The sequence below is a fragment of the Ailuropoda melanoleuca genome, chromosome 13 (genome assembly GCF_002007445.2).
Source record: "Ailuropoda melanoleuca isolate Jingjing chromosome 13, ASM200744v2, whole genome shotgun sequence".
Taxonomy (NCBI): domain Eukaryota; kingdom Metazoa; phylum Chordata; class Mammalia; order Carnivora; family Ursidae; genus Ailuropoda; species Ailuropoda melanoleuca.
The window spans coordinates 42,422,875-42,449,713 of record NC_048230.1 but is presented as its reverse complement, the minus strand read 5'-3'; the positions used below and the strand labels follow the sequence as shown (position 1 = coordinate 42,449,713).

General features: G+C 58.6%; 2 protein-coding genes across 2 annotated transcripts in view; both read left to right on the top strand.

Moving 5' to 3' along the window:
* Positions 1 to 26,839, top strand: part of TIMP2 (TIMP metallopeptidase inhibitor 2) — a 46,262-nt gene that overhangs the window by 7,917 nt on the left and 11,506 nt on the right. The window contains exons 2-3 of the mRNA XM_034641437.1: positions 24,569 to 24,669; positions 26,692 to 26,800. Of these exons, the coding sequence (XP_034497328.1) occupies positions 24,569 to 24,669; positions 26,692 to 26,800 (210 nt within the window). The remainder of the gene's footprint in view (positions 1 to 24,568; positions 24,670 to 26,691; positions 26,801 to 26,839) is intronic.
* Positions 3,263 to 24,153, top strand: CEP295NL (CEP295 N-terminal like). The gene is given in 2 exon segments (XM_019798791.2): positions 3,263 to 12,481; positions 12,483 to 24,153. Coding segments are annotated over 2 exon segments (1,128 nt in total). The 5' UTR covers positions 3,263 to 12,130; the 3' UTR covers positions 13,260 to 24,153.

Sequence of the window (26,839 nt, the reverse complement as noted above, 5' to 3'; positions counted from 1 at the left end):
CTGAGCGGTTGCAGGAGGCCGGACAGTGCGCAGAGCCCGGGGCAGGGACCGCCGTCCCTTTCCCGACCCAAGCCGAGCCCGGCCCGAGGTGGGGGCCGGCTGCCCGTGTGCACTGCCTGCTGCTTGCTCCCCCTCCCTGTTTGCCTGCTTGAGATGCAGCCATGCGTCTGGGTATCCGTGTCGGGACTGACCCCGGAGATGCATGAATCCCTCCCACCGCCCAGGTTCTCGAGCCTGTGAGCAGAGTGGCCTAGATGAGGCAGAGGTGAGCTTCGAGGCAAAACCCTGGCTTTGTGCTGCGGGATGTGCACGGGTGGGAGACCCTGAGGTCTCCTCAACGTGTCCTTGGGGCGGGACCTGGCCTCCATCGAGGCTTTATTGGTCCCTTTCCGATCTGGAGTCTGGGGAGCTTGGTTGGGCATTCCTGGCAGCCGCATCAAGGCCGGGGGCACCGTCACAGCCCCGGCAAAGCACAGGCCCTGCGGCAGGCTCTGCCGACCCCCGCCTGTTCGCCAAGGCCCTGGTTACAAATCAACAGCTGTCTCTTCACTGAGGGCAGAATGAGGAAACGGACATTTTAGGGAAAAAAAGACAAAGTGGAAGGTGTCGGGAGAAAAGCCAGCCAGAACTGGTTCTGAATCCCGCCTCTGGGCCTGAGGCTCCTGGTTCCCTCTTCCGTACAAGCAGGATGAAACTTCTCCAGATTGGGGCCTGGTAGACGAAGGAGCCTAGTGCAGATGCCGGAGAGGCCTGTCCGCTGTCACCACCCCCCCCAGCTCACCTGGGATTCTGAGCCCCAGCTCCGCCCTCCATGCTGGGGCTCTTCAAGAAGGCCGCAGGTGGAACAGGAAAATAACCCTCCCCTCTCCGTTCCCGGCCGGCTCTCAGCACCGGAGCCCCGCTGGCCTGTTGTGTCCAGCTCGCTCCTGCCGCCTCTGTGCTCCCGTCCAGATGGGGAGCTCAGGGCACGCGGGTGGGAGAGGGCCGTGTACTTCTGCACAATCACACAGGCTCACAGCACCAATGAGAAATCATACCCTTGGGGGTCTGCGGCCCCGCCTTTGCCGAGCCACTCTGCCTGGTCACTCCGGGGGTTGAGAACCCACTGTGCCTAGTCGGCTGACCCCCCCCCCAGGCCACCTGTCCTCCCCTGGGCCCCATGACGTGCGGGAGAGTGGAAAGCAAGGACAGGAGTCCAAAGAGAGCCAGGAGTGTGTTGCAGGCAGAGACGTGGGGCGACGATCCCGTTGGGCTGCGTGTCTCGTGTGCTTGCATGTGTCCAGTGGAGCCTGCGCTCACAGAGACCTCACCACAGGGGCCCCAACACTGAGGAAGATTACCCGAGCCCTTGCCCGTGGTCACAGGCTACTGAGTGTCCCCCCTGCAACCCTGGCTGGTCACTGGTGTCCAGGTGCTTTCAAGAGACGACATTCCTTCGGTCAGCAGCTGGGGACAGAGGACTTTGGCCACCTGTGGGCTTCAGGTCGGTGGGGTATTGTTCTGTTCAGAGGACAGAATCCAATTCACGAGAATGATGTTGACTCTGCAACAGGGTGGCTTGGGGGGGCCCCTACTAGGCGCCCTGCTTTGTGGGCCGAAGGTTGTCAGTTGGACGTGTGCACACAGTTCTCTCCTGGGGGCTTTTCTCTAGCATTGAACCTTCCGTCCTTCAATGTCTGTGGGAGAAAAGGACCAGCCTGGTATTTCAGGAGGGAGCGGCTCCAGCGCAGAGCCGGGATGCGTGCTGCCCGTCCCGGGTTCTCAGTCCCGACATCCTGTCCCCTTGGCCCAGGTGGTTCCATGGTGGTCTTTGCTCTGCGTGCACCGTTCTGGAAGACAGGGATTGAAAACACGAGGCACACCCTCCCCAGTCATACATCTCTTAGATAAAGACATCGCCTGTCTGCACCTTTCCAGCACAGGACTTCCCGCCTCTCTTCTGACTTATGAGGCCACGGTGAGGCAGGTGAGGCCTGTGTCCCCTCCTGTGTGGATGGGGAGTGTTTAGATGACTCACCCAAGGTCATGCCGCCGAGGGCTCCTGCCAGGAATCGAAGGAGCCCAGGCCTGGCACGAGTCTCTGGAAGCGGGATTGGATGTCGCTGGGCTTCCCATCGCTCGGTTCATCTGGCTGCCAGGCTTATTGTCCTTGGAAGGGCCTGACTCTAGGTATATGCTGTCTCAACCTGAGCAGTTGAGCAGCTTGGAAGCGCGTTTTTGGCGGTGCGGCTCGGCTCGAGAGCCCCCCTCCGGTCAGGCAACTCTGGGTCTAGGCAGTGATTGAGGACACGTGCTAGCTTTGGGGGCGGGTATCCATCTCCGTCTTGTTTGTCTCGGGGAAACGTTAGGAACACCTACACGCACAGCAGCAGGGGGAGCGGTTAAATAAATCACAGCTTCGGACGTGCTGCGGGACCAAATGGCGTACAATTTTTTTACTGAAACATGTTCAGATGGGGGAGGAAATGAGACTTTCTTTCCCAAGTGTGTGTTTTCTAATTTTCTTATGATGAATGTGAGTGATACTTATAATTTTGAAAGTTACAGCTCGCGAAAGTGCGGGTCAAATTGCGGAGCGTGTAGCAGGGGGCCCGGATTTTCAGAGCTGGCGGGGTCCCACGCCCAGTGGTAGAACCGGAGAGGAGGGACCGTCCAGCAGGGATGGCTAACGCAGACGATGGGAGCTGCCTTCTGGGTTTGCTGAGGGAGTGTTAGGAGGACTGGGCGTGGGAGAAACATCCTCACTCCAGAAGCAGCATGGAGAGGATGGCGGTGGTGGCCATGCTGGAACATTCCGGAAGGCCATCAGAGGCCCTCTGAGCTGACATTTGGATGCCATGTTTATCCCCTCACCGCCCCCCCAATCTTGTCCCTTGCTGGAGGGGGGTGTGCAGGACCCCACTGCAGAGGCCGAGGGTTTGGAGGGCATTCCCTGTGGAAGGAGAAGACTCTATCTACAGGACCAAGAACAGGGACCCCAACAAAAGTGGGTGGAGGGGGTGGGCTGTGGTTGAGAACTTGCCGTGGGAAGAATTCCTCCGAGGGCCCTTCCAGCCCCAGACAAAGGCTTTTGTCCCCGAGATGCCCATGCTTCAGCCAAGTTCCTGTTATTAACTTTCTCCTCTCAAGAAACCAAACCCTGAGGGGCGCCTGGGTGGCACAGCGGTTAAGCGTCTGCCTTCGGCTCAGGGCATGATCCCGGCGTTATGGGCGAGCCCCACATCAGGCTCTTCCTCTATGAGCCTGCTTCTTCCTCTCCCACTCCCCCTGCTTGTGTTCCCTCTCTCGCCGGCTGTCTCTATCTCTGTCGAATAAATAAATTAAAAAATCTTAAAAAAAAAAAATTAAAAAAAAAAAAAAACCAAACCCTGAGATCTGTTGCTTTGACTTCTTAAGGCCAAAATCCTATTCCCCAAACAAAATTTCTTAGTTGTGAGGCTCGTGGAGGGTGCCCCAGCCCTAGAAACCAGGTCAGGCAGGTCCGATTTCTTCCTTTGGGTGGGTGGGTAGGTGACCCAAGGGGGCCTGGACCAGAAGCCCTTCTTCCCCACCCCCCACGAGTCCTGCTCAGCAGTGGTCCTTGAGGAGCAGATGTCCCTCACCTGAGTGGGAACCGACACTCTCCCTGCAGGGGGAGGGGCGGCAGGCGTCGAGGGGATCCCTGACTCTGATGTGGGACAGCTCAAAAGAGCGAGCCCCTGGCAGGGAGCGCTGGCACGTGCTGCCAGGCTGGGGAGGAAAGGATTTTCTCACCCAGAACCCCTCCTTTAACACCAAAGGGGCACACGCGCCAGGACCTTCATGACGCCCCCGCACGGGCCACCCCCCTGCTCATCACCCCAGCTGTTCTGAGCCAAATCTTGGTGACTACTAGACCCACAGCAGGTGTCCTCCCAGGCGCTTGCCCTCTGGCTGGCTGGTCGCTGTCCCTGACTTCACCCCTGTTCTGATGTCACAGGCCAGCAGCTCTGTTGTTTCCGCGGCAGCAGCCTGCCGTGGTTCACCAGCTGGGGCAGACGCCGGGCTGCTGGTGGAGGTGGGGAGCTGCGATCCAGCCTGCTTTGGTCAGTGGGCCCCGGAGACCCCAATGCAGGCCATCCGAAGTTCCCGCGGTGCCCACCCCTTATCTGTGGTGGGACAGGTGCTGTGTGCCCCTCCTCCAGGGGCCTTGGGAAGCGGGCCGGTCAGGGTGGCCAGGCCACGTGCCCAGAAGGCTCATTTGAAAGTCCTGTACTGTGGGGCTCTCCCTGTACAGTTGGGTGGAAAGATGGGGGTAGGACGGGGCTGGGGGGGAATGTGGTGGTTTGGGGCAGCGGGGAGAGGTCACCGTACAGCAGGAATAGCTGTTGGCATGGGGACCCCTGACCTGCACAGCATCCCTGGAGTCTGAGGTTGGAGGGAAACCTGATGATTGACATTGTCAAGGGACATTTACTAAGCCACCAGTTGGGTCAGCCGTAAGTGGCCCACTTGGCTAGCTGGATATCTCCCAAGAGTTTGGAAGAGTCTGGGCCTTGTTCTGAGTCTGAAGCTGGTCGAGGGGATAACAGAGACATGGTGAGCCTGGGCTTCTTCCCCCCGGGCCTGGATGCCTGGCCATCTTGGCCTTCTAGAACTGTCCCAGGCAGGCTATACATCAGGGTGACTGATGGTTAAACATACAGATTTATAAGCCCCCCACCCCAGGATTTCGGTGCAAAAATCTGTCATGGGGCCTGGGCAGGACTCCTGTCTACCGTGACTGACCCCTGCCCCCAGTGAGTCTGATGCAGCCGGTCCAAAACCCAGCTGGCTTTAGAAACGACTACTGCGGAACTTGGCTGAGGGTCGGGATGTGGGCAAACCTCGGGGCTCTGGGTGGCACACCTCTGTGTCACAGAGTATATTTTTAGAGGCTAGAACTCAGAGAGAAACGGAGTTAAAAATGTTTCTGATGTTTGTTTTATTCGGGCTTGGCTTGGATGCCTCCAGTGATGGGTGTCTCACTATCTACCAAGTCAGCCCAATGATTTCAAGACAATCCTGTAGGAAGTGCTTCTTTCCACCTGGCCAGTTTCTGCCTCCCTGTAATGTGTTCTTGGTCTAGCTCAGTCATCTGGAGACGCGCACAGTGAGTACCGTCCTCTTCCCCAAACTACATACTGAGCGTCTGGTTCTAATGGTGATGGGTGCTGTTATTACCACCATTTCACGGAGGAGCAAACTGAGGCATCCAGAGTTAGGAAACTTGCACCAGGTCACACGGTTTATACTCTTAACCACCACACTGTGCTGTTCTAGACTTTTCTATCACCTGTGAGCTCCACTCCAAACATTCTTGGTTCCTTAGGACTTCTCTTCCTCCAACGGGTTTTTCATTCTCCTCCTGAACTCAGGCTATGGCCTCTTCCCTCCTCGTTGAACGCTCTCCAGTTTTTTTGAATTCGTTCTGGGAAGTCCAGTCTCTCCATTATTCAGATTTGCTCATTTAGGGAAGTTGCATGATTGTCATTTATCGTCTGTTTCTTAATTAGGTGAATTTGTAAGCGTTTCAGTAGTTACATTTTGTGGACCTTTTGCCCGACGTTGTCGGAGGAGACATCGTGAGCTATCGACAGCTCTCCGGGGTTAGACACACGCCTGATGGCTGCATGTGCCTGGGCTCCGTGCCTTGTCTTTGCAATTCCGTCGTGCTCACACGTTCCCTGAGCCTTCCTGTGAGCCACGGGCTGTTTGCAGAGCCTCACGGGCCGCCTCGCTTGATCCGGACAGCCCGTGGGGTGGGAGCAGGGTGGGCTGCTGGGGTGGGGCCGCCTCTTCCACGTGCCTTCCTGCTGATCACGCCAGGGCCTGGAACGCCCGGCCGGGCTCTGACCTGGGCATCGCCGGCTGGACCATTGCCATGCTTGTTGTAGGCCCCTCTGTCCCCACGGGTAGAGGTCACACCACCTCTGTTGGTGGCCACCCCTCTCTGCCAACCTGCTCCCCTCTGTGCTTGTGCAGTTGGATTTGGGGGGCCCGCGTGCAAGTTTTAAGGGTCTTCCCAGCACATGTGCCTTGTTAGCTGTAACCAGGTACTCAAACCCATCAAAAGTCTTCCGAGCTGGAGGGGCGCCTGGGGGGCTCAGTCGGTTGAGCATCTGACTCTTGATTTCAGCTCAGGTCGTGATGTCAGGGTCGTGAGATCGAGCCCCATGTCAGGCTCCACGCTCCGTGTGGAGTCAGCTTGGGGTTCTCTCTCTCCCTCTCCATCTGCCCCTCCCCGTGTTCTCTTGCTCGCTCTAAATAAATAAATAAAATCTTAAAAAAATTTTTTTTGATTTGGAGGTGCATCGTCCCACAGCACAGCCGGTTCTCTGTGTCCCCGTGGGTGCCGGGTGCTGGACGTCCACGGCTAGACGTGCCACGTTTAGAGTCACACACTCGTGTACTCGACCCACAGGAGAGCCCATCCGCACCCCGTGCCGCAGGCCGTGAATTCTCCGGACACGGTCTTAGCAAGCTCCCTGTGTGGGTGCCGGGCCGTTGGGAAAAAGGAGGCTCAGATGCTGTCCTTCTGTGTCTGTGTCTCACAGCGGGGGAGAGGACAGAGGAAGCTTAGAGTCAACCTATAGAACCCAGATGAAATTCTGGGGTCATTTCCTGTAGAGGCACTGTCCTACATACATATTTTTTCCTTTCTTTTCTTTCTTTATTTTTTGGTTCTATGCATTTTAAAAGCCCTAAAGGGATTCCTTATATTTTGGTCCAAAAGATTATCTGGAGTGTTCCAAAAAAGGTCCAACTTGGTCTGTTCTGTGTACTTTCAGAAGATAGAAATGATTAACTTTACACATGAAAGAGTAAGCTTTAGTTATAGGGAAACATTCTCCAGCCACACCAGCTAACGGGGGCCTTTCTGCGTCTATTTTTATGTTTCAAAGAAAAAGTGTTAAACCGTGTCACCCAGGCACTGAGTCTGTAGGCCTTTGGAGAGAGGCAGGCGCATTTCTCTCGTTGCTGCAGAGGTTGGGGGACGTCCTTGGAGGAAGGAGGGATCGGACCTGGCTTGGGGAAATGTGGGTAGGGTCGAGGAGGTTTCTGTTTGTGGAAGAAGAACCCACATGAGCACAGCTCTGGCCCTGGACCTGGAAGGGGGGGGTCAAGGATCCCAGCTGGGGAGGGGAGCTGGATCATGAGCTGCTGGTATGTTCTCAGGCCCACAGGCCAGAGATTGTGGACCTTGTTGGGAATTGCCCAGGGAGCTGGTGAACTGACCAGGGTCTGGGCCCCTCCCTGCACACGCAGGGCCTGGAAATCTGCATTTTACCTGGCAGCTGAGTGGGCAGTCATGCAGGTGGCCTGTGGACGGTGCTGGGACACCCCCTGGCGTGGGCAGGACAGCACCAGTGAAGGCACCACTGGCTGAATTAGAACGGGGGCTGTAGCCGAGTGTGGAGTTGCGACGTCAGGCTCGGGGTGGGGGGAGGCAGAGAGCCTGACGAGGAGTCTTGTAGGAGGGGCTCGGTGGGGTAGGAGGCTGGGAGGAGGCAGGTGGAGACACGAGACTGGGTAGAGCCATTTGCGAGGGCCGCCTTACTCAAAGTGTGGTCCCGACCCGAGTATCGCATCCGCTGGGAGCTTCCGACAATCAGAATGTCTGCCTTGCCCTAGGTCTGCGGGATCAAAATCCGACTCTGAACACGATTCAGGAGGCGCTATGCGGGGTCTTGCCTTTCAATGTTTAAGGAAAATACCTGAGTGGGAAAGGGAGGGTGGTTCATTCAATGAACTCCAGTAAAAACACACGGAAAACGCCTAGGCCTGTCCCATAGCACAGAGGCTAAGCGCCTCTCTCGATCGTGGGCGGTCAGGTGGTGAGTTCATCCCAGGACGAGTCTTGGCTCCCAGCTCTCACCTCCCTCAGCTGCAGGGTAGGTGACTCCGATCAGGGGTCGGCCTGCTTGAGTTTGAACCCTTGCTGTACTGCTTATGAGCTGTGTGGCCTTAGGCAAGTTACTTAACCTCTCTGAGTTAAGTGGGGATAGGGCTAGCGCTCCCCTGCCGCGGTGAGACCAGGCGAGAGGGATGGCCTGGGCCACGCGGGTCTGCCATCAGTGAGGTCTGCGTGGTGGTCAGTGTCCTGTCCACACAGCAAGCTCCGTTTTACTGTTTTCTTCACACACACTATCTCATTTGGTTAAATGTCTATGAAATCGCATGTAGTTTTGTGCGCAAGATGAGCCCTCAGATCAGCCCTCAGAATAGGGTGTGTGCGAGGTGAACAGACTCCCGTGTTCCCTGAGGGGTGTGATGTCCACCGCATGTCATCCTGACTCCGCCACCACGGGCGTCGTTCTGCGGGGTCTGGGGCCCCACTAGTCCCTGCAGCGTCACAACAGTTGCCAACACTTGGAGGGCTGGGGGGAGGGGTCTGTCGCGACCAACGCCACCGATCAGCTGCGTGACCGTCCACGGAGCATGGGCCGGCCCACCCGCAGGTTCTGAGCCCGTGAGGATGGGCCGCAGGCGGGTCCTCGGGGGCTCGTGCGCGGCTTCCCCGTGTCACCCGTCCGTGGCCCTGCGTGGGCAACCTTGTGCCTCTTGTACGCAGGAGGGAGCCATGGGACCTGAGACCCTGTGGTGGAGCCCGGCCTGCCCGACGTCGGAGCCCCGGATCTGGGTACCCCCACCTGGCCTCTGATCATGGTGCTGTTGCCGTTCCCGCTCACAGGCGTGAGGGGCCCTGGAGTCTGCTGTGGGCCTGGCGCCACCCGGCCGCCTGCAAGCGGGTCTCCCCAGCGGCCTGGCAGAGTCCTGTCTCTACTGGAAGGCGATTGGAGCGACTGCCTGGGGGTGGCCACCGCACTGGGGCCACAGAGGGTGCGAGAGAATGGGCCCAGTGTCCGCTTGGCGCAGGAGGCCAGACGGTGTCCACCTCACCTTCCGTCTGCCGCTCTGAGTGGGGCTTGTGTCGAGACGGGGGCTGTGGTTTCCCCGAGGGGTTGAAGGCAGCCGGCATGGGGCAGGCAGCCATCCAGCTCTGGGGGAACAGGATTACAAGACCAGAGGGAGAACCCCAGGGCACTCAGAACACTCGGTCTCAAGTTAGCAAGCCAGGGACCGGCTTGGGGGTTGCAGCTCGGAGGAGCTGGGGATGTGGGCGGAGGGCAAGGGGGTGTCTGCTGGGCATCACAGGGTTTTTAGTTCCTGAACTGGGAGCTGGCTGTAATTTCTGCACTCTGTCCCCATGAAGTCTGTCCAGACGGTTTCTGTTTTCATCCATTTGCGCGTCTCCCGGAAACCCAACTTGGTGGTATGGGGGTGCCCGCGTCCGTGTGCCTGACTCAGGGCGACCGAGTGGGTTGGGGCACCTGGGGGCAGGAGAGGCGCGTCCAGGTTTCACTAACTGTCGCCGGTTAACGGAAGGTGAGCCGGTGAACCCCTGGGTCGAGGGGTGCGGTTTCCCTTCTTCCCTCCAGCTGTCTTCCAGGGCAGACGAGGGAACATTGCCAGCTCTCCCCGCCTGTTTGGACACTGCTGTGGCCATTCCCAGGGTGGAAAAAGCTCAGTCTTTGACATTTGAGACTCGGACCCAAGCTCCCATCTTCCCCGTGAGCTGGGAAGGTCGTCCAGCCCCCTCTATTTCCACAGCCTCGGTCTGGGCAGGCGCTCTCCTTTCTCTTGGGTGGACGCTTAGGCATGCAGTTGCTGGACATCTGCTGAACCTGCATTTACCTTTTAAAAATTGGCCCAGCTGTTTTCCAGAACGGCTGCACCATTTTGCACTGTGCCACAGGGTGGGAGTATTCTGGCTGCCCCGCGCCCTCGCCATCACTTGCTACGGTCCGTCTGTGTCATCACCGCCATCCCGGTGGGCGCGAGTGGTGCCTCCTGGTAGCTTCCGCGTGCACACCCCCCCATGACAGTCGATGCTCAAATCTCACACTTTATGAGCCATGTGCCTCCTCTTTAGTCAAGTGTTTATTTTGCTCTTTTTTCCCCTGCCCATTTAAAAATTGGATGATTTGTCTTCTTATATCTTGAGGGGTTTATATAACCTGGATTCAAAGCCTTCTGTTGCATATACAATTCGCAGGTACTTCCTGTCGGTCTGTGCCCTTTGTTCTCACTTACGAACGATGTCTCTTGGCGTGCGAAGGCGCTCAGTATCGATTACGCCATCGGATCGGTTTCTTTGGTTGGTCGTGCTCCGGGCACATTGCCGGGCACCTCTGCTGAACCCCCGCCGCTCACGTTCGGTGCCCCAGCTCGCTCTCTCCCCCTCGTCTTGCTCATCGTGGTGGTTGGCAGAGTGGCTGGATGGAACACCAACCGCTATTCCAAGTGTCGAACGGATGATCAAATTTCCCGAAAGCCGGCGGCAGCGTGAACAGCCTCGGTTGGGCGAAGGCACTGCGGTCCATGAGAGCGGCACAGACCCGTCTCTGCCCCTCGCCAGCTATTTTTTCTGGGTGAAGTTTCTTAATCGGTCCCTGCCTCAGTTCCCCTCCTGTGAACCGGGGTGCTGGTAGCCCCTTACCTCACAGGGTTATTGTAAGAAAGATGAGCAGATACACATAACCGTTCACTGTGCCGTGGACGTGGTGGTGTTTTCTAGCTCCCGCCATGCCTCTGGGCCAGCTGCACATAGACCTAAACGAGAGCAGGGAGGGGTGGTAGAGGGGCACTCAGCACAGCCTGCAGCTGTCCAGGAAGGGGCTCCTTTAGCCCGCTGGTGTGGCTGGTTTTGACATCAGCTGCAGGTGCCCACAGATGTGAGTCCACACTTCTTTGGTGTAAATGCCCCTCCTCTTCTGGGAGGGCCTGCAGAACACGGGTCCCTTCCTGATGCCAAAGCGTCCCCCTCTGATAATCCCACGAGAGAAGAGCTGCGAATCCTGAAAAAAGAAGCTTAAGCCCCCTTTGATTGGTTTGCAGTGGATTCTAGTACCACACGCACACACACAGGCACACGCACACACCCCTGCACACACGTGCCCTGCACACACCCATGCCTAACAGGCTCCCCCCACCTTTTCTTCCATTTATAAGCAGCTCCCCCTGCAGAGCCCAGACACTTGCACCCTTCCACCCCTGCCTGAGTCCTAATGTGTCTTCTAAGCTGGGGGTCTTAGCCCTGGCACTGTGGGCACGGGGGGCTGAGCCACTGTTCATTGTGGGCACCGTTCTGGGCCATGCAGGGTGTCAAGCAGCGTCCCTGGCCTGCATGCACTAGGGGCACCCCCTCCCCCCAGTTATGATGACAGAAACTGTCCTCAGACATTGCCATGTGTCCCCTGGAGAGCAAAATCACACCTGCCGAAAGCACCTGCCCCACGGGGTCTTGTTAAGGTGCACAGGACAAACGGGGAGCAGAGCCCAGCCCCTTGCAGGCAGGTCTTGGAGAAAGTGACCAGGAGGGACACGTTTTAGAGCTTGTCCTGCATTCAGAGCTGTGTGTGCCTTGTCTCCAGGGGCTTGCTCTTCTCAGAACGCTCCGGGCCTCAGAGTGTGTCCTGGTCTTGTGGGCTTGGCGTGGGACAGCCGTGGCAACTGTGGCTCCTTGGCCCCTGGCGCCTCGACGCCCGCTCTTGGTTCCCACCGCCTTCACTCTGAAGCCGTGTCTGCGCAGGTCACCGACGTGAAAAGAAACGCAGACAGAGCCGCTCGGCCGAGCCCTGGCCCCGACTGCAAGGCCGCGCGCTTGAGACGGAAGCACAGGTGACTGCAAGTCTGGGGGAAAGGGGCCCTCGCCCTGCAGAGAAGACAAGGCCTCCCGCCACGGAAGAGCCCGCAGCCCCAGCGCCTGGCCGAGGAGCTGAAGGCAGGGTGGCAGGAGGCCCCCGGCCAGCAAGTCCGAGGCCTGGAGCGGCCGTATTTCGCACATCTGTTAGGTGCGGGGGGAGGCCAGGCCAGGGAACACCAACCTGACTCGGAGGGGCCAGCCCAGCGAGGAGCAGCCCGGCCGCAGAGGGCCAGGGAGAAGCACAGGGCGGCCGTCAGAGAAGAGAAGAGCCGCAGAGAAGAGCGAGTCGGCCGGCAGCCCTGGTGCTCCAAGTCCCAGAGGAAAGCGGTGGGCGCGGAGAAGCAGGGGGCTCCCAGAGCCGCGGACCTGACCCGTCGCCCCCTCTGCCCCCATGAGAAGAATAAGGGGAAGCGAGCGCCGTCGATGAAGACCCGTGGCGCCTGGCATCCCGCTGCCCCTTGGGGGAGCGGAGGGGTGGATCTAGAAGAGTTCTTGGCTGCCGTGGGGGAGCTCGAGCGTCTGCAGAAGAGGCAGAAGGAAGAAGCCCGGGACGGGAGGAGGCAGCCGGGAAAGGGGGTGGCTCCTCCTGGTCAAGGCCCGAAAAACAACTGTCTGGATCGGAGTCCCGAGGGAAAAGCAAAAGACCTAGAAGAGCTGTGGCCGGCTGGCTGGACTTGGAGAGGGGGCGCCACGCCACACACGTCTCCATGCAGGCACCGGGACAGGAGCAGGTGGCAGAGGGAGCTGGAGTTGGCTTTCCAGGAGCTGTTTATAAACAAACAGAGAGCTGAAGAAGCATCTCAGGTTGCACCTCGCACCGGGGCCCGGGGGGGCTCCAAACACCTGTCAGGGGCAGGACTGGAGAGGTGAGACCCGAACAGACACGACAGCGGTGGTCACAGAAGCGGGTGGGGAGCCTGGCGGGGAGCCCATGTGGCCAGCGCAGACGGAGGCCCACCAGGCCGAGTCCCAAACCAGCCTGAAGGAGTTCCTGAGCAAACTCAAGAGCCAAAAATATCTTAGGCTGGCCAAGTTCCCATCTCAGAATGAGAGTGAACCGTTGTCTCCCAAGGCAGGAGTATTGATCGGTAAAGGGAACCGGCTCCATGGCGGCACGGGCTCTGGACAAGCACCGACCAGACCAGACCCACTGGCGGAGGGCCCCCGGCACCGTGCCCCGCAAGGACGGGCAGACGGAGCTGGCCTCGCGGCCTTCCCACCTGGGAAGCAGGTGGGAAGCTGGAGCTGCTGCACCAGACAGGCCCCCCCGGGGCTGAGCTGGGAAGCCCACTCCCAGGCAGGGCTGGAAGAGCAGAGAGAACAGAGAAGGGCGTGCCTGGCTCGTCTGAAGTCCTGCTCCTCCCTAGACCAGGAGAAGGAAGGGGCATGTGAGCACGACACCACTTCTCTCTGGGCCTCCAGCTTCATCGATGATGACAGGCACAGTCAGATGATCCGTGACCTTCAGCAGCAAATTGAAAAGCAAAACAAGTTGCACAAGCAATTTCTTGAAGAAGCCAGGAAACGCTTGCAAGAGTTTCAGAGGATATGATAAGCGCGAGCGTCCCACCCATGATAAATACATCACTGATATAGGTGTGATGCCGGAAATGGTCCCCAGCCTGTGCAGAGTCTCTGTGCGCGCCATCGGCTCAGACACCCGCGGGCCACCTGTCCCCCCGCTGGCCTGCAGGGGAGCCATTCCCCAGGCCCGCCTTCTGACGAAGTAACGTCCGGGAAGTCTCCCTGGCCTGACCACAGGAACCGGGCCGGCGGGGCGCGGAGGCGGGTCCCAGGGCTGAGGCTGCTCGCGCCAGCTGCGCGCACAGCCAGAGATTCAGGTGAAGGAAGGAGCCCAGATGTTTTAGCCAAATAAACACTGGACTTTCAGGGGCGTCCAAGGTCAAGCAGGCACAGTTTCAAAAGATACATCATTTGTTGCTTAGCAATTGGCTGGGACACAAATGGGAAGATTGCACTAGAACCTCGTTAGTCTCTCAGGTCAACAAAAGCAGTGTCATTTCGTGGGACCTGGCTTCGGATAGTCTTGTCACTTTGATGTTGGGAAGTGAGACAGAGGGAGAGACAAGCAGAGGAGAAGCAGGAGGAAGAAGGGAAAGAGAAGACAGAGCCCCAGAGAAGAAAGGGGAGTGGCCCCCAGCATCTCGGCCTGCCGGGTGCCTGTGCCTGGGGCTGCCAGCAGTGGGGTGCCTGGCTGGCTGGTCGGTGTCCCGGACCCGGCGGCTGTGGAGACCCTGCCTGGGCGGGAGGGGGCTCATGTGCTAGTTGCAGATACTCAGAGACTGGAGCAAGGGGAGGGTAAACTTCTGCAGAGAGCCAGAGACTGCACATTCTAGGCTTTGCCAGCCCACCAGTCTCTGTGGCCATGACCCACCCCTGCCATTGCACCTTGAATGCAGCCATAGACAACACATAAGTGGGTGGCAGGGCCAGGTTCCAGTAAGACTTTATTTGCAAAAACGGGGGGGTGTCTGGGTTTGGACCTCAAGCCACAGTTAGGTGATCCCTGGACTGGCATATGAAGGCCATGGCTGCCCCCGCCCCGGACCTCAGACGCATTCAGTTGGATCATCCATCTTCGGTCATGATGCCTTTGTATCGTTGGTCCCTGAATGGCCTTCTCTCCCTTAGTGTCTGCTTCCTGGGTTACGTAATGAACAAGTGTGAGCCCATCATCCAAACTCAAGATTGAGAATATTTGCTCAGAGCCGGCTTCTACCTGTGTGCTCCTTCCCTGTTCTGCAGCTGTTCCTCAGCTGCATGCCAGCTGAACTCCATTTCACCCTATCGGGTGCATGGGAGCTGTGGGGTGACCCAGTCCCGTGAGAACCCTGAGCTGGGCTTCCCTGGAGCGCATCAGGCTCATGGAACCCCCACATGTGCCACTCAGACGGGGCAGTAACAGCACCCTGTACAAGTTTTTTGGGTGCTTTTCAAATCCCTAGCAGCTGGGGTGAGGACACTTTTGTGGTCTCATGTTTTTATCTCATTGAAAGTATCTCCCCGAGCCCCGTTGTGTGTCTGGCTTTTCCGCGTTAGGTAGAGAAAATGATCCCAGCCCGTTTCCATTCTGTCCTCTGCTATTGGAATGTCACGGATCAGGGCCGCAGAGCCAACTGGACTGTCCGATCTAAGCCCAGCGCGAGTGAGAATGAAGCCCTGGGCCCGGGAGGGCTCTGCGACTCCCAAGCCAAATGAGGATGACCCAAGGGGAGGCTGGCCTGTGGTTGCTCAGCATTGCAGGTTACGAGATCACCCGGGGCTCCTGCATGCTGCCAACAGTCACCTTGGTCCGGAAGGGTGCCCTGGGATCCCCAGGTTTAAAGCCATGGCTGTGGTGGGACCCAAACACTGACCGCATGGAAGCCACGGTCTGATGAATGGATGAGCCTGTCTTGGAGGGGGTTATTTCTGTTTCTGCTTTCCAAGGTAGTATTTGTGGCCCGAGTATTCTAGGTGAGGAAGGGCCCCTTCTCGGCCACACTTGAGCTAAAAGTAGATGTAGGAGACGGACAGTGAGACGAGGTGGAGGGTGAGTCATTGGTGCCCAATGGTCACACCTACAGTGTCCCCCAGGAGCAGGACGAGACACCCTGCTCTTTCCTCCCTGAGCTGCAGAAGCCTGGGGGCTGCGGTGCTGCTTTGCCCAGGCCAGTGGTGCTGAAAATAAACTGCCCTCCAGCCCGCCCCCGATTCCCTCTGGAGAGGTCATGGGTATCTTCCATTTCCGTGGTACCCAGAGAGCAGGCTGGGGTCCCGGCAGACCCTGTCTTTGCTCCCTGCAGATCACTCTGACGCACCTGGGTGACAGCACCGGAGGCCCTGGGACAGTGCCACCTGGATGAGTGTGGGGCTGCTGGCAAGTTCCCCTGGAGCACAGCCAGGTGGCAGTGAGGACTCCTGACATGATGGCTGTGTGCACCTTTGTCCTCCTGGAGCACTTCTCGGGTCCTCCCCTATGGGTCCTCCATCTCCAAACACTGTTCGGATCTTCTAGAACTTTCCATGGATTTCATGCTTCTGCTCACACATTTGGGGGCAGCTTCCCTGTTTCTATCTCAGTCTGAATTTACTAGAGCTTTTAGTGTCTGGTCGCTTCCTGGCAGCCCTGCCCGAGTCGTCGTCCACAGACCACAGGGACTCAGGGAGGCCTCCATGGCCAACCTGGTGGTATATGGCTGCCCCTATTTGCCTGAGGGCTTTGGAGGGGGAGCACTGAGCTCCACGGTCCCTAGGGCAGGTGCAGACCAGCAGTGCCTCACAAATGCCAGAGCAAGAGACCCAGGCATAGCAGTTGACCCTGCAATGGCCCGGCCCGCTCCTCCAAGTGCTGGGCCAGCAGGCATCATTGGTTTCGGCTGTGACCCCGCCTTCTACGTGTACTGGTCCGAGGGTCCTCACGCCTGTCCCGTCCCCCACCCAGCCAGGTGCATGGTCATACGGTGTATGATAACATCCAGACCCTCAGAAATGTAAAATAACGGGAAGACGAAGATTTTTAAAATTGGGTCGCAGGACCGCCTCTCTGACCTGCAGTGGTTCTTCCTGTGAGCAGAAGACGGCCACGAGATGCAGACAGCCTCCTGCCCCCACCTCCTCGGTCTGGAACATGATGGGGGGTTGATGTGAACGCGTGGCCTGCCTTTACAGGTCCTGGAACAGTCCAGGCCGGGTTGCAGGCTGGAGGGAGGGGGCTGGGTTGACAGCGCATCTCTGTACATCGTTAGCTCCTGGAGGCGGCCTTGTTTGCTCGGCTGAGCTCTAAAACGTAGGAGGGGGAGAGGGTGCACGTGCCTCCTGGGTTCTCCCAACACTGGAAGCTGGAGTACAGGCCCTGGGATCCCAGACTTTACATCCCTGTCTCTGCCTGAGAGAGGCAGTGGGTTGGGGTCAGCCCACGGACTGCATGCCTCATCCTATGTGAGGGGTGGGGCTGCTGCCCTGTCCCTGCTGATGGGCCCAAGCCATTGGCCCAGCCCTCCCGCTTTCACCCCTGCAAGTGGGGCAGCCTGGAGAGAGCAGGGACTTGCCCGGGGTTACAGCCTGCCAGTGGCAGTGTGAGGACCGGGCCACCCAGCCTCTCCGTGCCCCTTCCCCAGCCGGTGGATGGGCAGGGACTGCAGGGGGGGTGGCCGGATGCTCCCTCAGCGCCTCTCCAGGCCCCCTCTGCCTCCGGCCCTGCCCCATCCAGCTGCTGCCCCCGCTGTGGGCTCCAGGCTCGGGGTTTGCAGGGCTGAGCTTGGCTGCTCTTGGGGTCTTGGCGGAGAAAGTGCAGAGCAGCAGTTCCTTCCACAAAAGCCGCACTGTTCTCAGCAAATCCTCCCAGGATCGGGATGCATTTTTTTCAAGTGATTCAGCAGCACGTGAATGGGAAGGGCCTGAGCCCAAGGCTTTGGGAACCGTGACCAAGGGCTCTGGCACGAGATCCCACTGGGCTCACAGGGGGAAGGAAGGGTGGTGGGGCGTGAGTCAGGGGGCCTGCCAGGGTCCTAGGGGGCTGGGGCGGGCAGCTGAGCCACAAGTGCCCCAGCTTTTCTCCGCACAGCCAATGAGCTCTTAGAGATGTTTCCCTCGTGTTCCCAAGGGGGCCTGAGCCAACGGACAGGAAGTGGAGGTGGGAACGCTGGTCTCCATGGAGACGGGACATCCAGTGGACAGCAGCTCATGGGAATGTGCTAGAATCTCCAAAGGGTCAGCGCTGGGGCCACACCGCTGTTTGCCGTCCTCTCTCGTGCACCCAGTCACCCCCCGCCCGCCCCACCCTCGGCCCCACACACATATCTGCTCCAAGTGGTGGTGAGTGCAGGCATTTCCAACCCCGGCCTGAGTCACGCCGGCCAACCTTGCCCTCAGCCTGGACAGCACAGCCCTGTCCCAGAGCTGGGGACGTCCGTCGGCTCCCCAGGATAGGAGGCTTGCAGGGACCCAAAGGTGGCATCTGGTCTGTCAGGGCTGCTGCTCGGACAGAGGGAGCCCCTGGTTGCCTCCTACCACCACAGGAAGGTTTTAATTTTGAAATGATGCCCCTCCTCTCTCTCAGTTCCCTAAAAGAAATGAATTGGAGGAAGTTTGCTTCACTGCAGACTGAAAGCAGCCGGGCCCTGATGCCAGGGAAGGTCAGAGCCAGGTGTCCAGGGAAAGCCCTCCCTCCCCCTCCTTCCTACCCCCCGCCTGCCGTGTCCACTGAGGGGCACCTGCAAAGGTGGGGCGTGGCCAGGCAGTGAGGCCAGAGGGGCAGGTGGGGCCGGACGCTCCCATGGACGTCTGGGTTCTGAGCCAGCGCTGACGCCACACATTCCTTGTGACATCTCCCGGGCTGTTGGACCGCACCCCATTTCCACGTGCAGTTCTGTGGGGAGGGGCGTGGCCTTGAGACCCACAGGGTCTGAGAGGGCCTGCCGTCCATGTGAGCCCGCTTCTCTTTCTCAATCACTGTCTGCCCCATTCCCTGCCCCCCAGCTGGGAGGTCGCCTGCCCGGTTCACAAAGCAAACGTAGTCCCATGGGAGAGGCTCAAATCATCTTTACTATGGCCCCCCAAAGCCCACCGAGGTGCTGTCCTTACACAAGCAGTTGGGGATCCCACAGTAATGGGGAGCAGGGCCCTGAAAACGTGCTCCTTCTGTTACAGCTTTTACGGGGCAAAGCTGTAACTGTTACTGCCGGGCGTGTCCGGGTGCAGGTGGAGGCCGTGGGGCACCCCCTCGCTTTCCCAAGTCGGGCCCCTAGGGTTAGTGTGTGGGTGGGATGGGGGTGCCCCAGGGCTGCCCTCAGCCGGGCTTGGACAAGCTCATCAAAACTCGGGCCTCAGCCTGGTCGACCAGCCATGCGGTGTCACATGTCCACCCGAAAGGGATAAGAAACTCCCGTTCCCGACGGCAGCTGCAGGATGTAGTTACAGGTGTTAGCGGGGATTTTGGTAGCGCTGTGTTTGGAGGGTGTAAATGTCCGGACTCAGGGCCCCCTCTTCTCTGGAGAGCATAGACAAAAGCAGGGAACCCTGCAGCTGTCCCCAAGCCCCCCAGCGGAGTGGAGCCCACCCGGAGTGAGTGGGTTTCCTCCGAAGAGGCCGGCATGTAATTCTGCGTGGAGACAAGGAAGTGGACCGAGTGACCCACGGAGGGAGTCCGCAGCCCGGGCAATGCAGTGGCCCCGTTTCCACCTAAGAAATGCCCTTCCCCACGCTCACCCCTGAACCCCGGTGCCCACGGTGCGCTTAGCTCAACTGTATCCCGGTCACCGTGCAGGATGACCCCCTCTCAGTTGGGGACAGGACAGGAGGGTCTTCGGCAGATGTGCTGGCAAGTCCAGGGCCCCATCTCTCCCTGCCCCCACATGAGTGGCACTGGGAACATGCCCCTAGCGGACGGAGCCCGGGGCTGGGAGCAGGACGGAAGAGCAGAGCTGCGCCGTCCCTGCGGGCAGCGGTCTCCCTGGGCGACTCTCCCAGGTTCCCGGTGGCGGCTGCAGTCCATGGGCTGGGCTGAGAGGGGACGTGGCCTCTGCTGACACTGCGCCAGCCCTGCCGCTCTGACTCAGTGCACTGGTGAGGCTCAGATGATCCGGGGCTGGATTTTGACCTTGTATTTAGACGAGTATGTTTTCCGAACCCCAGAGGTTCCCACATCTCTTCTGGGTAAATGCATGATTTTTCCCTAAGCCAGCTCAGTGTCAGCTGGCACCAGGGCCTGGGGACTTAGCGTGTGTTGAGTGCATTGAAACAAGGCCATGAAGGTCTAAAAGTCATGTTTGAATATCCACAGCTTTACCTGGCTCTGGAATTGGGAGCCGGTGCCCAGGCAGAGTGGCCCCACTGGCAAGTGTCCTATTCGGGTATATTCATATATGTAGCAGATGGGATTCCTCCGGGGAGCGGCCAGGCTCACAGCAAGATAGTAAAGACGACTCAGTGGGTGTGAAATAAATGAACTCCTTAGAGGCAGTTCTCTTTCTGGGTCTGGCTCCCCCATGGATTACGGGGATGGCTTGCTGCTCTCCGTTGCTTCCCTAGGAATGTCCCCAGACACAGTAGGGCTCTAAAGATGTTGGTGGGGTGCGGGGGGATGATTCAGATCTCTTCCTGGGCTGGTCAAGTGTGCCCCCCCACCCCGCGCTGAGGACACCCTAGGTTTCCCGAAAGCCCCCTGCTGTTCCCACCCCACCCCCGCCGCCCGCCCACCCCGGGCATCAGCGGGACAGTCTGGCCTCCTGGGTCTTCTCTGGGCGGGCGTCCTCTCTCACAGTCTGAACATAGCCTGTGTTCTTTGGATCATCGTCCCCGACCTTGACTCTCCACCCACCCAGCCCTTTTCCATCCCAAATCTGGCTGGCTGTACTAGGGATTGTTTTTGCAGGCTGCTAGCAGGGGGGAAGTGACATCATGTGGTGTCCACGGCCCAAGGGGTGGGGGCAGGGCCGCTGCGGTTGCGTGTGCTTTGAATTAAGTCGAGGGTTGTGCATTCCAGTAGCCAACATCTGGCGGTGAATTCATCAGCCAGTGTATCACCCTTGATCTCAAACCCAGATGTTGTGTTAACGGCAGAAGGGAAAGAAGAAAAAACAACATCTGAGCAGCTCAGGGAGAGGCCATCATTTTTGAGCACAAAGCAGTTAAAAAAAGGATCTTTATAAAGCCTCTTGGTCCGCTGCTGCCTCTGGTTCCTACGGCCAAGGGCAGGCCAGTGGAGCAGAGCCGCTCACTGCTGGGGGGTGGACAGGATGTGGGTTGACCGCCCACCCGAGGGCCAGACACCAGACCCAGCATATAGTAGGTGTTCAGCAAACGTGTGTCCATGCCTGGATTTTAATCTCCTCTCAGACTCTTTGGGTCTCTTTGCTTTTCCCCAGCCCTGGCCTTTAAATGGCCTGGGACTGAGAGGGGCCCATCCTTTACTTACAGTGGCCTCCATCCCAGAGCTCTGGTGATGCCCATCCCCTGGGATGTTGGAAGTGCCTTTCTGGAGAGCTCTCTGCCTCCTCCCTGTCCTCCGCTTGGGTTGGAAATGGTGTGCTTCTCTGTTCCTCTGTTCATTGTCTGACTTCTTGCCTGGGTTGGATGCTCCTTGAAGGCCATCTCTATTACAAAGACTCTGCCTCACCTTACCCCTTTCTCCCGTGGGCAGCAGAAGGAGGCCCATGCTTTTAGGATTTCACGTGAAAGGCAGCTCAACCCCTAGCCTGAGTCTGGCTGCTAAGAAACCCCACTGTGGCCTCATCCTGAGGGCAGAAGGCTGAGGGTCAGAATGTCCACAGCCAGAGCTGGCTGGGGTCCACTGTGAGGCCTCCCAAGCCCTCCGTCCCTGTGGGGCCCCCCGTCCTGTTTCCCCCAGCTCTCCTGCCTCCTTGCCTGTAGGAGCCTCTGGCTTTGATGAGTTTATTTGCTCAAGCTTTGCTTGTGCCCTTCCCCGCCTAGCGTGTTGACCCCACACAGCCCCTGATGCCCTGAGCAGGTCCGTGGCATCTCCGTGGACAGGGGTATGCCCGGCATCTCTCCTTCATGTCTGGACAGCGTTGATGCTTTCAGAAGATTTCCACAGAACTGGTCTCTCTTTGCCTCTCTTGATTTTCTGTCTTTCCTTCACATTATCTGTCATTTTGCAAAGTGGAGAGGAGGGTCCCACCCCGAATTCAAAGACCCCAAAGAATCGTGAGTTTTTGTTTTGGGTGGACAAGCCCAGCTGGGGTTCCTCCTGGCCCCTGGCCCCACTTCCCTGCAAGCCGCTTGCAGCCTGGGAACCAGTTAACGTTCTAGTCTCAACCTGCACGTCTGCCCTGGACCCTGCGTTCAACCAGTTCCCTCTTTCTGGTAATTTAAAAAAGGAAAGCGTGTCGTCTGTAGCCCTAAAGCAAAGCAAGTGAGTCAGGAAGCTGCGTCCAACCCAGAGCCTGGGATCCGTGCTGACTGGGGTGTGCCGTCTGGACCCGAGCAGCCACGTGCTGCGGCTCTCCGAGCATCTCTCCTGCAGGAGCGGGAGAATTTGTGCCGTTCTTCACCACGCTCCGCTGCCGTTCTGTCGTCTCGAACTAGACATGTGGTGTGCGGCAGACACGGCGTGGCCCGCGGCCCCTGTTCCTCACCGCAGCCTCGAGGAGTGCAGGGGCTGGGGGTGGCAGCTCGGTGACAGCTGTGAGCTGCTGCACCTCCGGGAGGTCAGGGAGTGTCTGGGACACCACATAGCGGGAAGGGGGCTGGAGCAGGGTCCAGCCCGGTGCTGTCCCTCCTGAAGGATTCGAGCTGCCTGGGAGCCTTAGGGGCTTTTCTGGGAGAAAAATGCATGGATGTGAACGCATGGAACGGAATGGAACCTGTTCACTGAGAGGAGTGCCTGCTGGTTTTCTCGTTGCCATGGCTGTGTTTATTGAGGAGCTGTTTTGGGTGAAGCGTCATGTGGGGTTGTGGGCCTCTGAAAAGCAATTCGAGAAAGCATGCAGGATTGGGCGTATCCTGGTAAAATCCAGCAGAACTCCTCCCAGAACCGTTGTCTCCCTTGGACGTTCCTGGTCCGTTTGATACCACCAGCCAGCCACAGTGCTCACGCCCAGTGACGCCTGGGGCATTCATCTGGGACATTTGGGGATTTGCATCAACGCTTCCCCGTGTGGCCTCGCAGTAGGGTATAGACGAGGTAGGTAGTGAGAGGCACCACAGACAAACTCACCTGGGCTGCCCGGATGTCTCAGGGATGGCCCAGTTCCATCTGGCAAGGACCTAGCGGGCACTGACCGTGGTCAGAACGTAGTGCCTGGCACAGGCCCCCTGAGCATGCAGGTGCACAGGTGTTTCCAACGGGATGGATGAGAGATGTGGGTTGTGCCAAGTGCCACAGGAGGACAGGATCTCCCAGAGCAAGGAAAGGGCAATGTGACCTGGGTCTTGAAGGATGCATAGAAGTTTTCCTGGCAGGGAGGGGTAGATGGCATGCAGGGCAGAAGAGACTTTGTACGGAGGGTGAGACACCCCTGGGCAGGTTTGGGCTTAAGGGACTGTTACGGACTGGCGGAGCAGCAGGCAGAACAGCAGGCGGGAGCAGCTGGGCTGACGGAGACAGCTGCTGGCTGGTACCAGGCTGCAGAGGGGTGTCCTATTTTCGACGAGGGCAGTGGGCGGCTGAGGAAGACGTTTGAGCCCGGAGGGACACGGCTATAAAAAGTCTGCTGGTGCTGGGCGTGGAGAAGGGTGGGGGCAGGAGGAGCCACTGGAAACAGGTTGACCCGCTACCAAGGGCAGAGTCCTCTGTGCCGCATGGCCCACTGGGTGGCATTTCCTAAATGTGGCTCTGCAGGTTGGGGCCTGGCTTAGCCTGGGAAACAGGAATCTGTGGCCTCTGTCTGTCGTGACTCAGCTCCGACAGAAGAAGACATAAGCCTGGGGCTCGGGCCTGGGCGGGGCCGGCGCCTGGTGCCAGGCTGGGGCCCGGGAATGGGCACAGAGGGGATGCACGTGCCTGGGCCTCCCTGCTCTGTGGCGAAGACAGCCCGGGCCAGGGGGTTCCAAGATGCGAGTTCCCCGCCGGGGGTGGAGGACGGAGGCGCCTCTGTGCCTGGCTCTGTCTGTTCCTTATTGCTCTGTTTTGCTCACATCCGCATTAGCGTAACACTCACCCGAGTGACCCTGCATAGCTGAGCTGTGGAGGGCAAAGCTTTTAAAGCCATTAAAACAGGCCGTGCCACCAGCTGATAAGCGTCCAGATGAAACAAGGGAGGGCTCTGCCCCAGGGACACGTGAACGCTGACCCTCGCCTCCTCAGGGTGCAGGCTGGGGCCGGGTCCTGGCGTAATGGCTGGTAGGAAGCCCTGTGGTGCACAGCCCATGAGCGGCCTCAGGCTCTGGCAAATGTTCCGGAACCTTCCCAGCCCCACCTCTTCCTCTCTCCTTCATCTGGTGTCATGGCCTGGGATCGTTTTCTTTCCGTTTGGCCTCCTTCCTTGGCACCTGCCCCGTGGGTCTGGGCTGAGGCCCGTGAGCATTTCCTTTGGGGGCAGAGCCCTCTGAACCGTCCTCTCTTGTGCCCTTAATAGATTACGTGTTGTTACTGTTATAAAGAATCACCCACAGGACGTTTTTCAGGGTCGCTTTTTGGACAGATTACGAGTAGCAGGATAGACCCTTCAGTTGTAAGACCCCCAAACCGGAATGATGGGGCCTCGTGGAGAGGCAGTTATCCCTCTGCCCTCAGCCTGAAAAACCTGTTTGCCAGTCGCCTTTGGATGGAGGCTGGGTGGTAGGGATCTCACCATCCTTAATTATATGATGATGATTGCGGCAGGTTAATTTGCCCATCTGCTTCCCCAGCCCCGGATGAATACACACCGGAGAGAATTTTAAAAAGCCGCTGGGTGGCACAGCGGTTAAGCGTCTGCCTTCGGCTCAGGGCGTGATCCCGGCGTTCTGGGATCGAGCCCCACGTCAGGCTCCTCCACTATGAGCCTGCTTCTTCCTCTCCCACTCCCCCTGCTTGTGTTCCCACTCCCCCTGCTTGTGTTCCCTCTCTCGCTGGCTGTCTCTATCACTGTCAAATAAATAAATAAAATCTTTAAAAAATAAATAAATAAAAAATAAAAAGCCCCAAGCACTCAAGCAGGGCATCAACAAAGAGCTTTGAGGGACTACCTCAGGCACCCCGCCGGTCCTGAGAGACCAGGCTTCCGCTTTTGGCCCCTGTCGACATCCTCGGTGAAGAATCCTGGGACCAGAAGGGGTCTCAGAGCTTTACCTCCTGCCCCTCCCGCTCGGCGTGTGTGGGGTGCGACGCCACGCGAGGGGCTGGGCTCATCGTGCCGCTCCTCGGAGCCAGGACGGCACCGTGGGGGCTCGGCTCACCTCCGTGTCGTTGTTTTGCAGTGATAAGGGCGAAAGCAGTCAGCGCGAAGGAGGTAGACTCTGGGAATGACATCTACGGCAACCCCATCAAGCGGATTCAGTATGAGATCAAGCAGATAAAGGTAACGGGGACCAGTTGCTCCACTGGGCAGAGCCGCGGGAGGGACGGGAGCAAGGTCGGGTCCCCCAGCGGCGGGAGACCCGGGGCCATGTCCTGCCTTCTCAAGGAATGCCATGCCGCCGTCGCTGGAGCAGACGCAAGTCGGTCCGATTTTCCTTAATCTGTAAATGCCTGGAGCTGTGCGGACACGCTGTGTTCCCATCGACTGGGTCATTTCAGAAGTGCGTTCTCTTCATCTTGGTGGCTAGTGAGTGTGTGGCAGAGCCTCAGCGTCGTTACCAAGGTGGCCAAAGCTTCCGTGGAACGTTCCGCGGGCGCCCGTCCATAGCTGAACTAGTGTGAGGCTCGAAGGAACAGAGCTTGGTCGCTGCGTCTGGGAGCCCTCACTCCCCCAGCCTGTGCCGTGGGCTCTAGTCTTGCCTGTTCAGCTTTAAATTCTACGAGGAAGGAGGGGTCCTGTGGGCAGGTGTGGTGGGGGCCAGCTTCCCAGAAGAGGACGTGGGGGAAGATGTGGAGACTGCGGCCTGGCCAGTGGTGGAGAGGAGGGGCCGCCAGGTGGGAGAGGGACGGGCAGGCGGGGAGGCTGTGGACCGAGGGGCAGGTGGTGGGGTCCGTTTTCTTGGAGCGTTGTTCATGTTCAAGGGCATGTGGTAAGGAGCCCGTGTTTGAGAGGAGATTGGTGGGGGGTAGGAAGGACAGGACCAGCCCTGCAGGAAAGTGGTCATTGTCAGCAGTCACTAACTGGGTTTTCAGGAGAGAAGGAAGTCCTAGTTTCTAGCTGGACAGACAGCTCTGTAAAGGCAGGAGTTGTCGCTGTCCGTATTTAATTTTCGTACAAAAATAGAAGCAGGAAATAAATGTTATCAGAAGGTCAATGAAATGCTTATCGTTGCATCGTGTCGTTTGAGGGGCTGACCTGCTCTCTCAGGGCCTAGGTGTCTGTGAGTGGGAGAGAGACCGTCTCTGCCCTTGCAACCTCATCGAGGCCTCGTGAAAAGGCAGGTGTTAATACCAAAGCAGCATTTTGTCCTCAGTGGGAGGCCTCGTCTAGCCGAGCGCGGTCACCAGCCGCCTCACCTTCCTGGGGTAGGTTGGACTGAGCTCTCACAAAGCTGGGTTATCGTGACATTGAGATGACCCCGTTGTATTGGGGTTTGCTTGTTGAAACAACCCCCTTCCCCCCAAACCCCACACTAGTAACCTTGGTTTAGGAGAAAACCCTCCCGAGGTTCCATGGCCTTGCAAAGCCCGGGGGCGCCTGCCCTGTTCATCCTCTGTTCTCTGGTCCAGGAGCGTGTGTGTGCGTTCCCCTTCTCGCCGCCTCCCTCCCCGGCACCCCCAGCCTCCGCTGGGCTGCACCCCACAGCCGGGGTGAAGACCATCCTCTGTGCACGCTCACGTCCCCGCCTGTCACTGTCCCCACCCAGTGGGGCAGCAGGAACCCCTGGCTGCGGCGATCTCACTTCCTGCCAGGCTGTCGGAACGATGCGCCCCTCCACCTGGGCCGCAGGCGTGTCCCCAAAAGACAGTAGATCAGCAGTTGAGACGTCAAACCCCACTGGCCCTGGGGTCACATCCGTGGCCACGGAGGCAAGGGTGCCCCCCATCGAGTAGCCAGTGCTTGATCAGAGTTCCTGGCAATCCACAGAGGCAACGGTCCTCCACGATGGGTCAGAGTCACTGGAGATCCGCAGGCCTCTTCCTGGAGTTTCTGATGTGACCCTGTCTGTGGGAGGGAGAGCCCATGTGTTGTCGGAGATGGGTTCCTCCAGGTGACCCTGTTGTGCCCAGCCCGCTGACAGCTGCCACACTACGGAACGAATGTCTCCAGAGAAACCCTCTGCAGTGGGAATGGTCACCTTCTAATCTAGCTCCTTGGCTCCTTCTGTCCACCTTTTCCATGCTGGTGGTCCCACGGGTGCGGGTTGGCCTGCCCCCAGGATGTTCTGGGTCAGTGGGGGGGCCGCAGACCTCCTTAGCTGTGCAGGCCAGCTCTGCTCACATCTCATTTTCGTCTTTCCAGATGTTCAAAGGCCCTGACAAGGACATAGAGTTTATCTACACGGCTCCTTCCTCTGCCGTATGCGGGGTCTCGCTGGACATCGGAGGAAAGAAGGAATATCTCATTGCAGGTGTGTATGTGAATAGGCACGGGGCACGTTCTTAGGGAC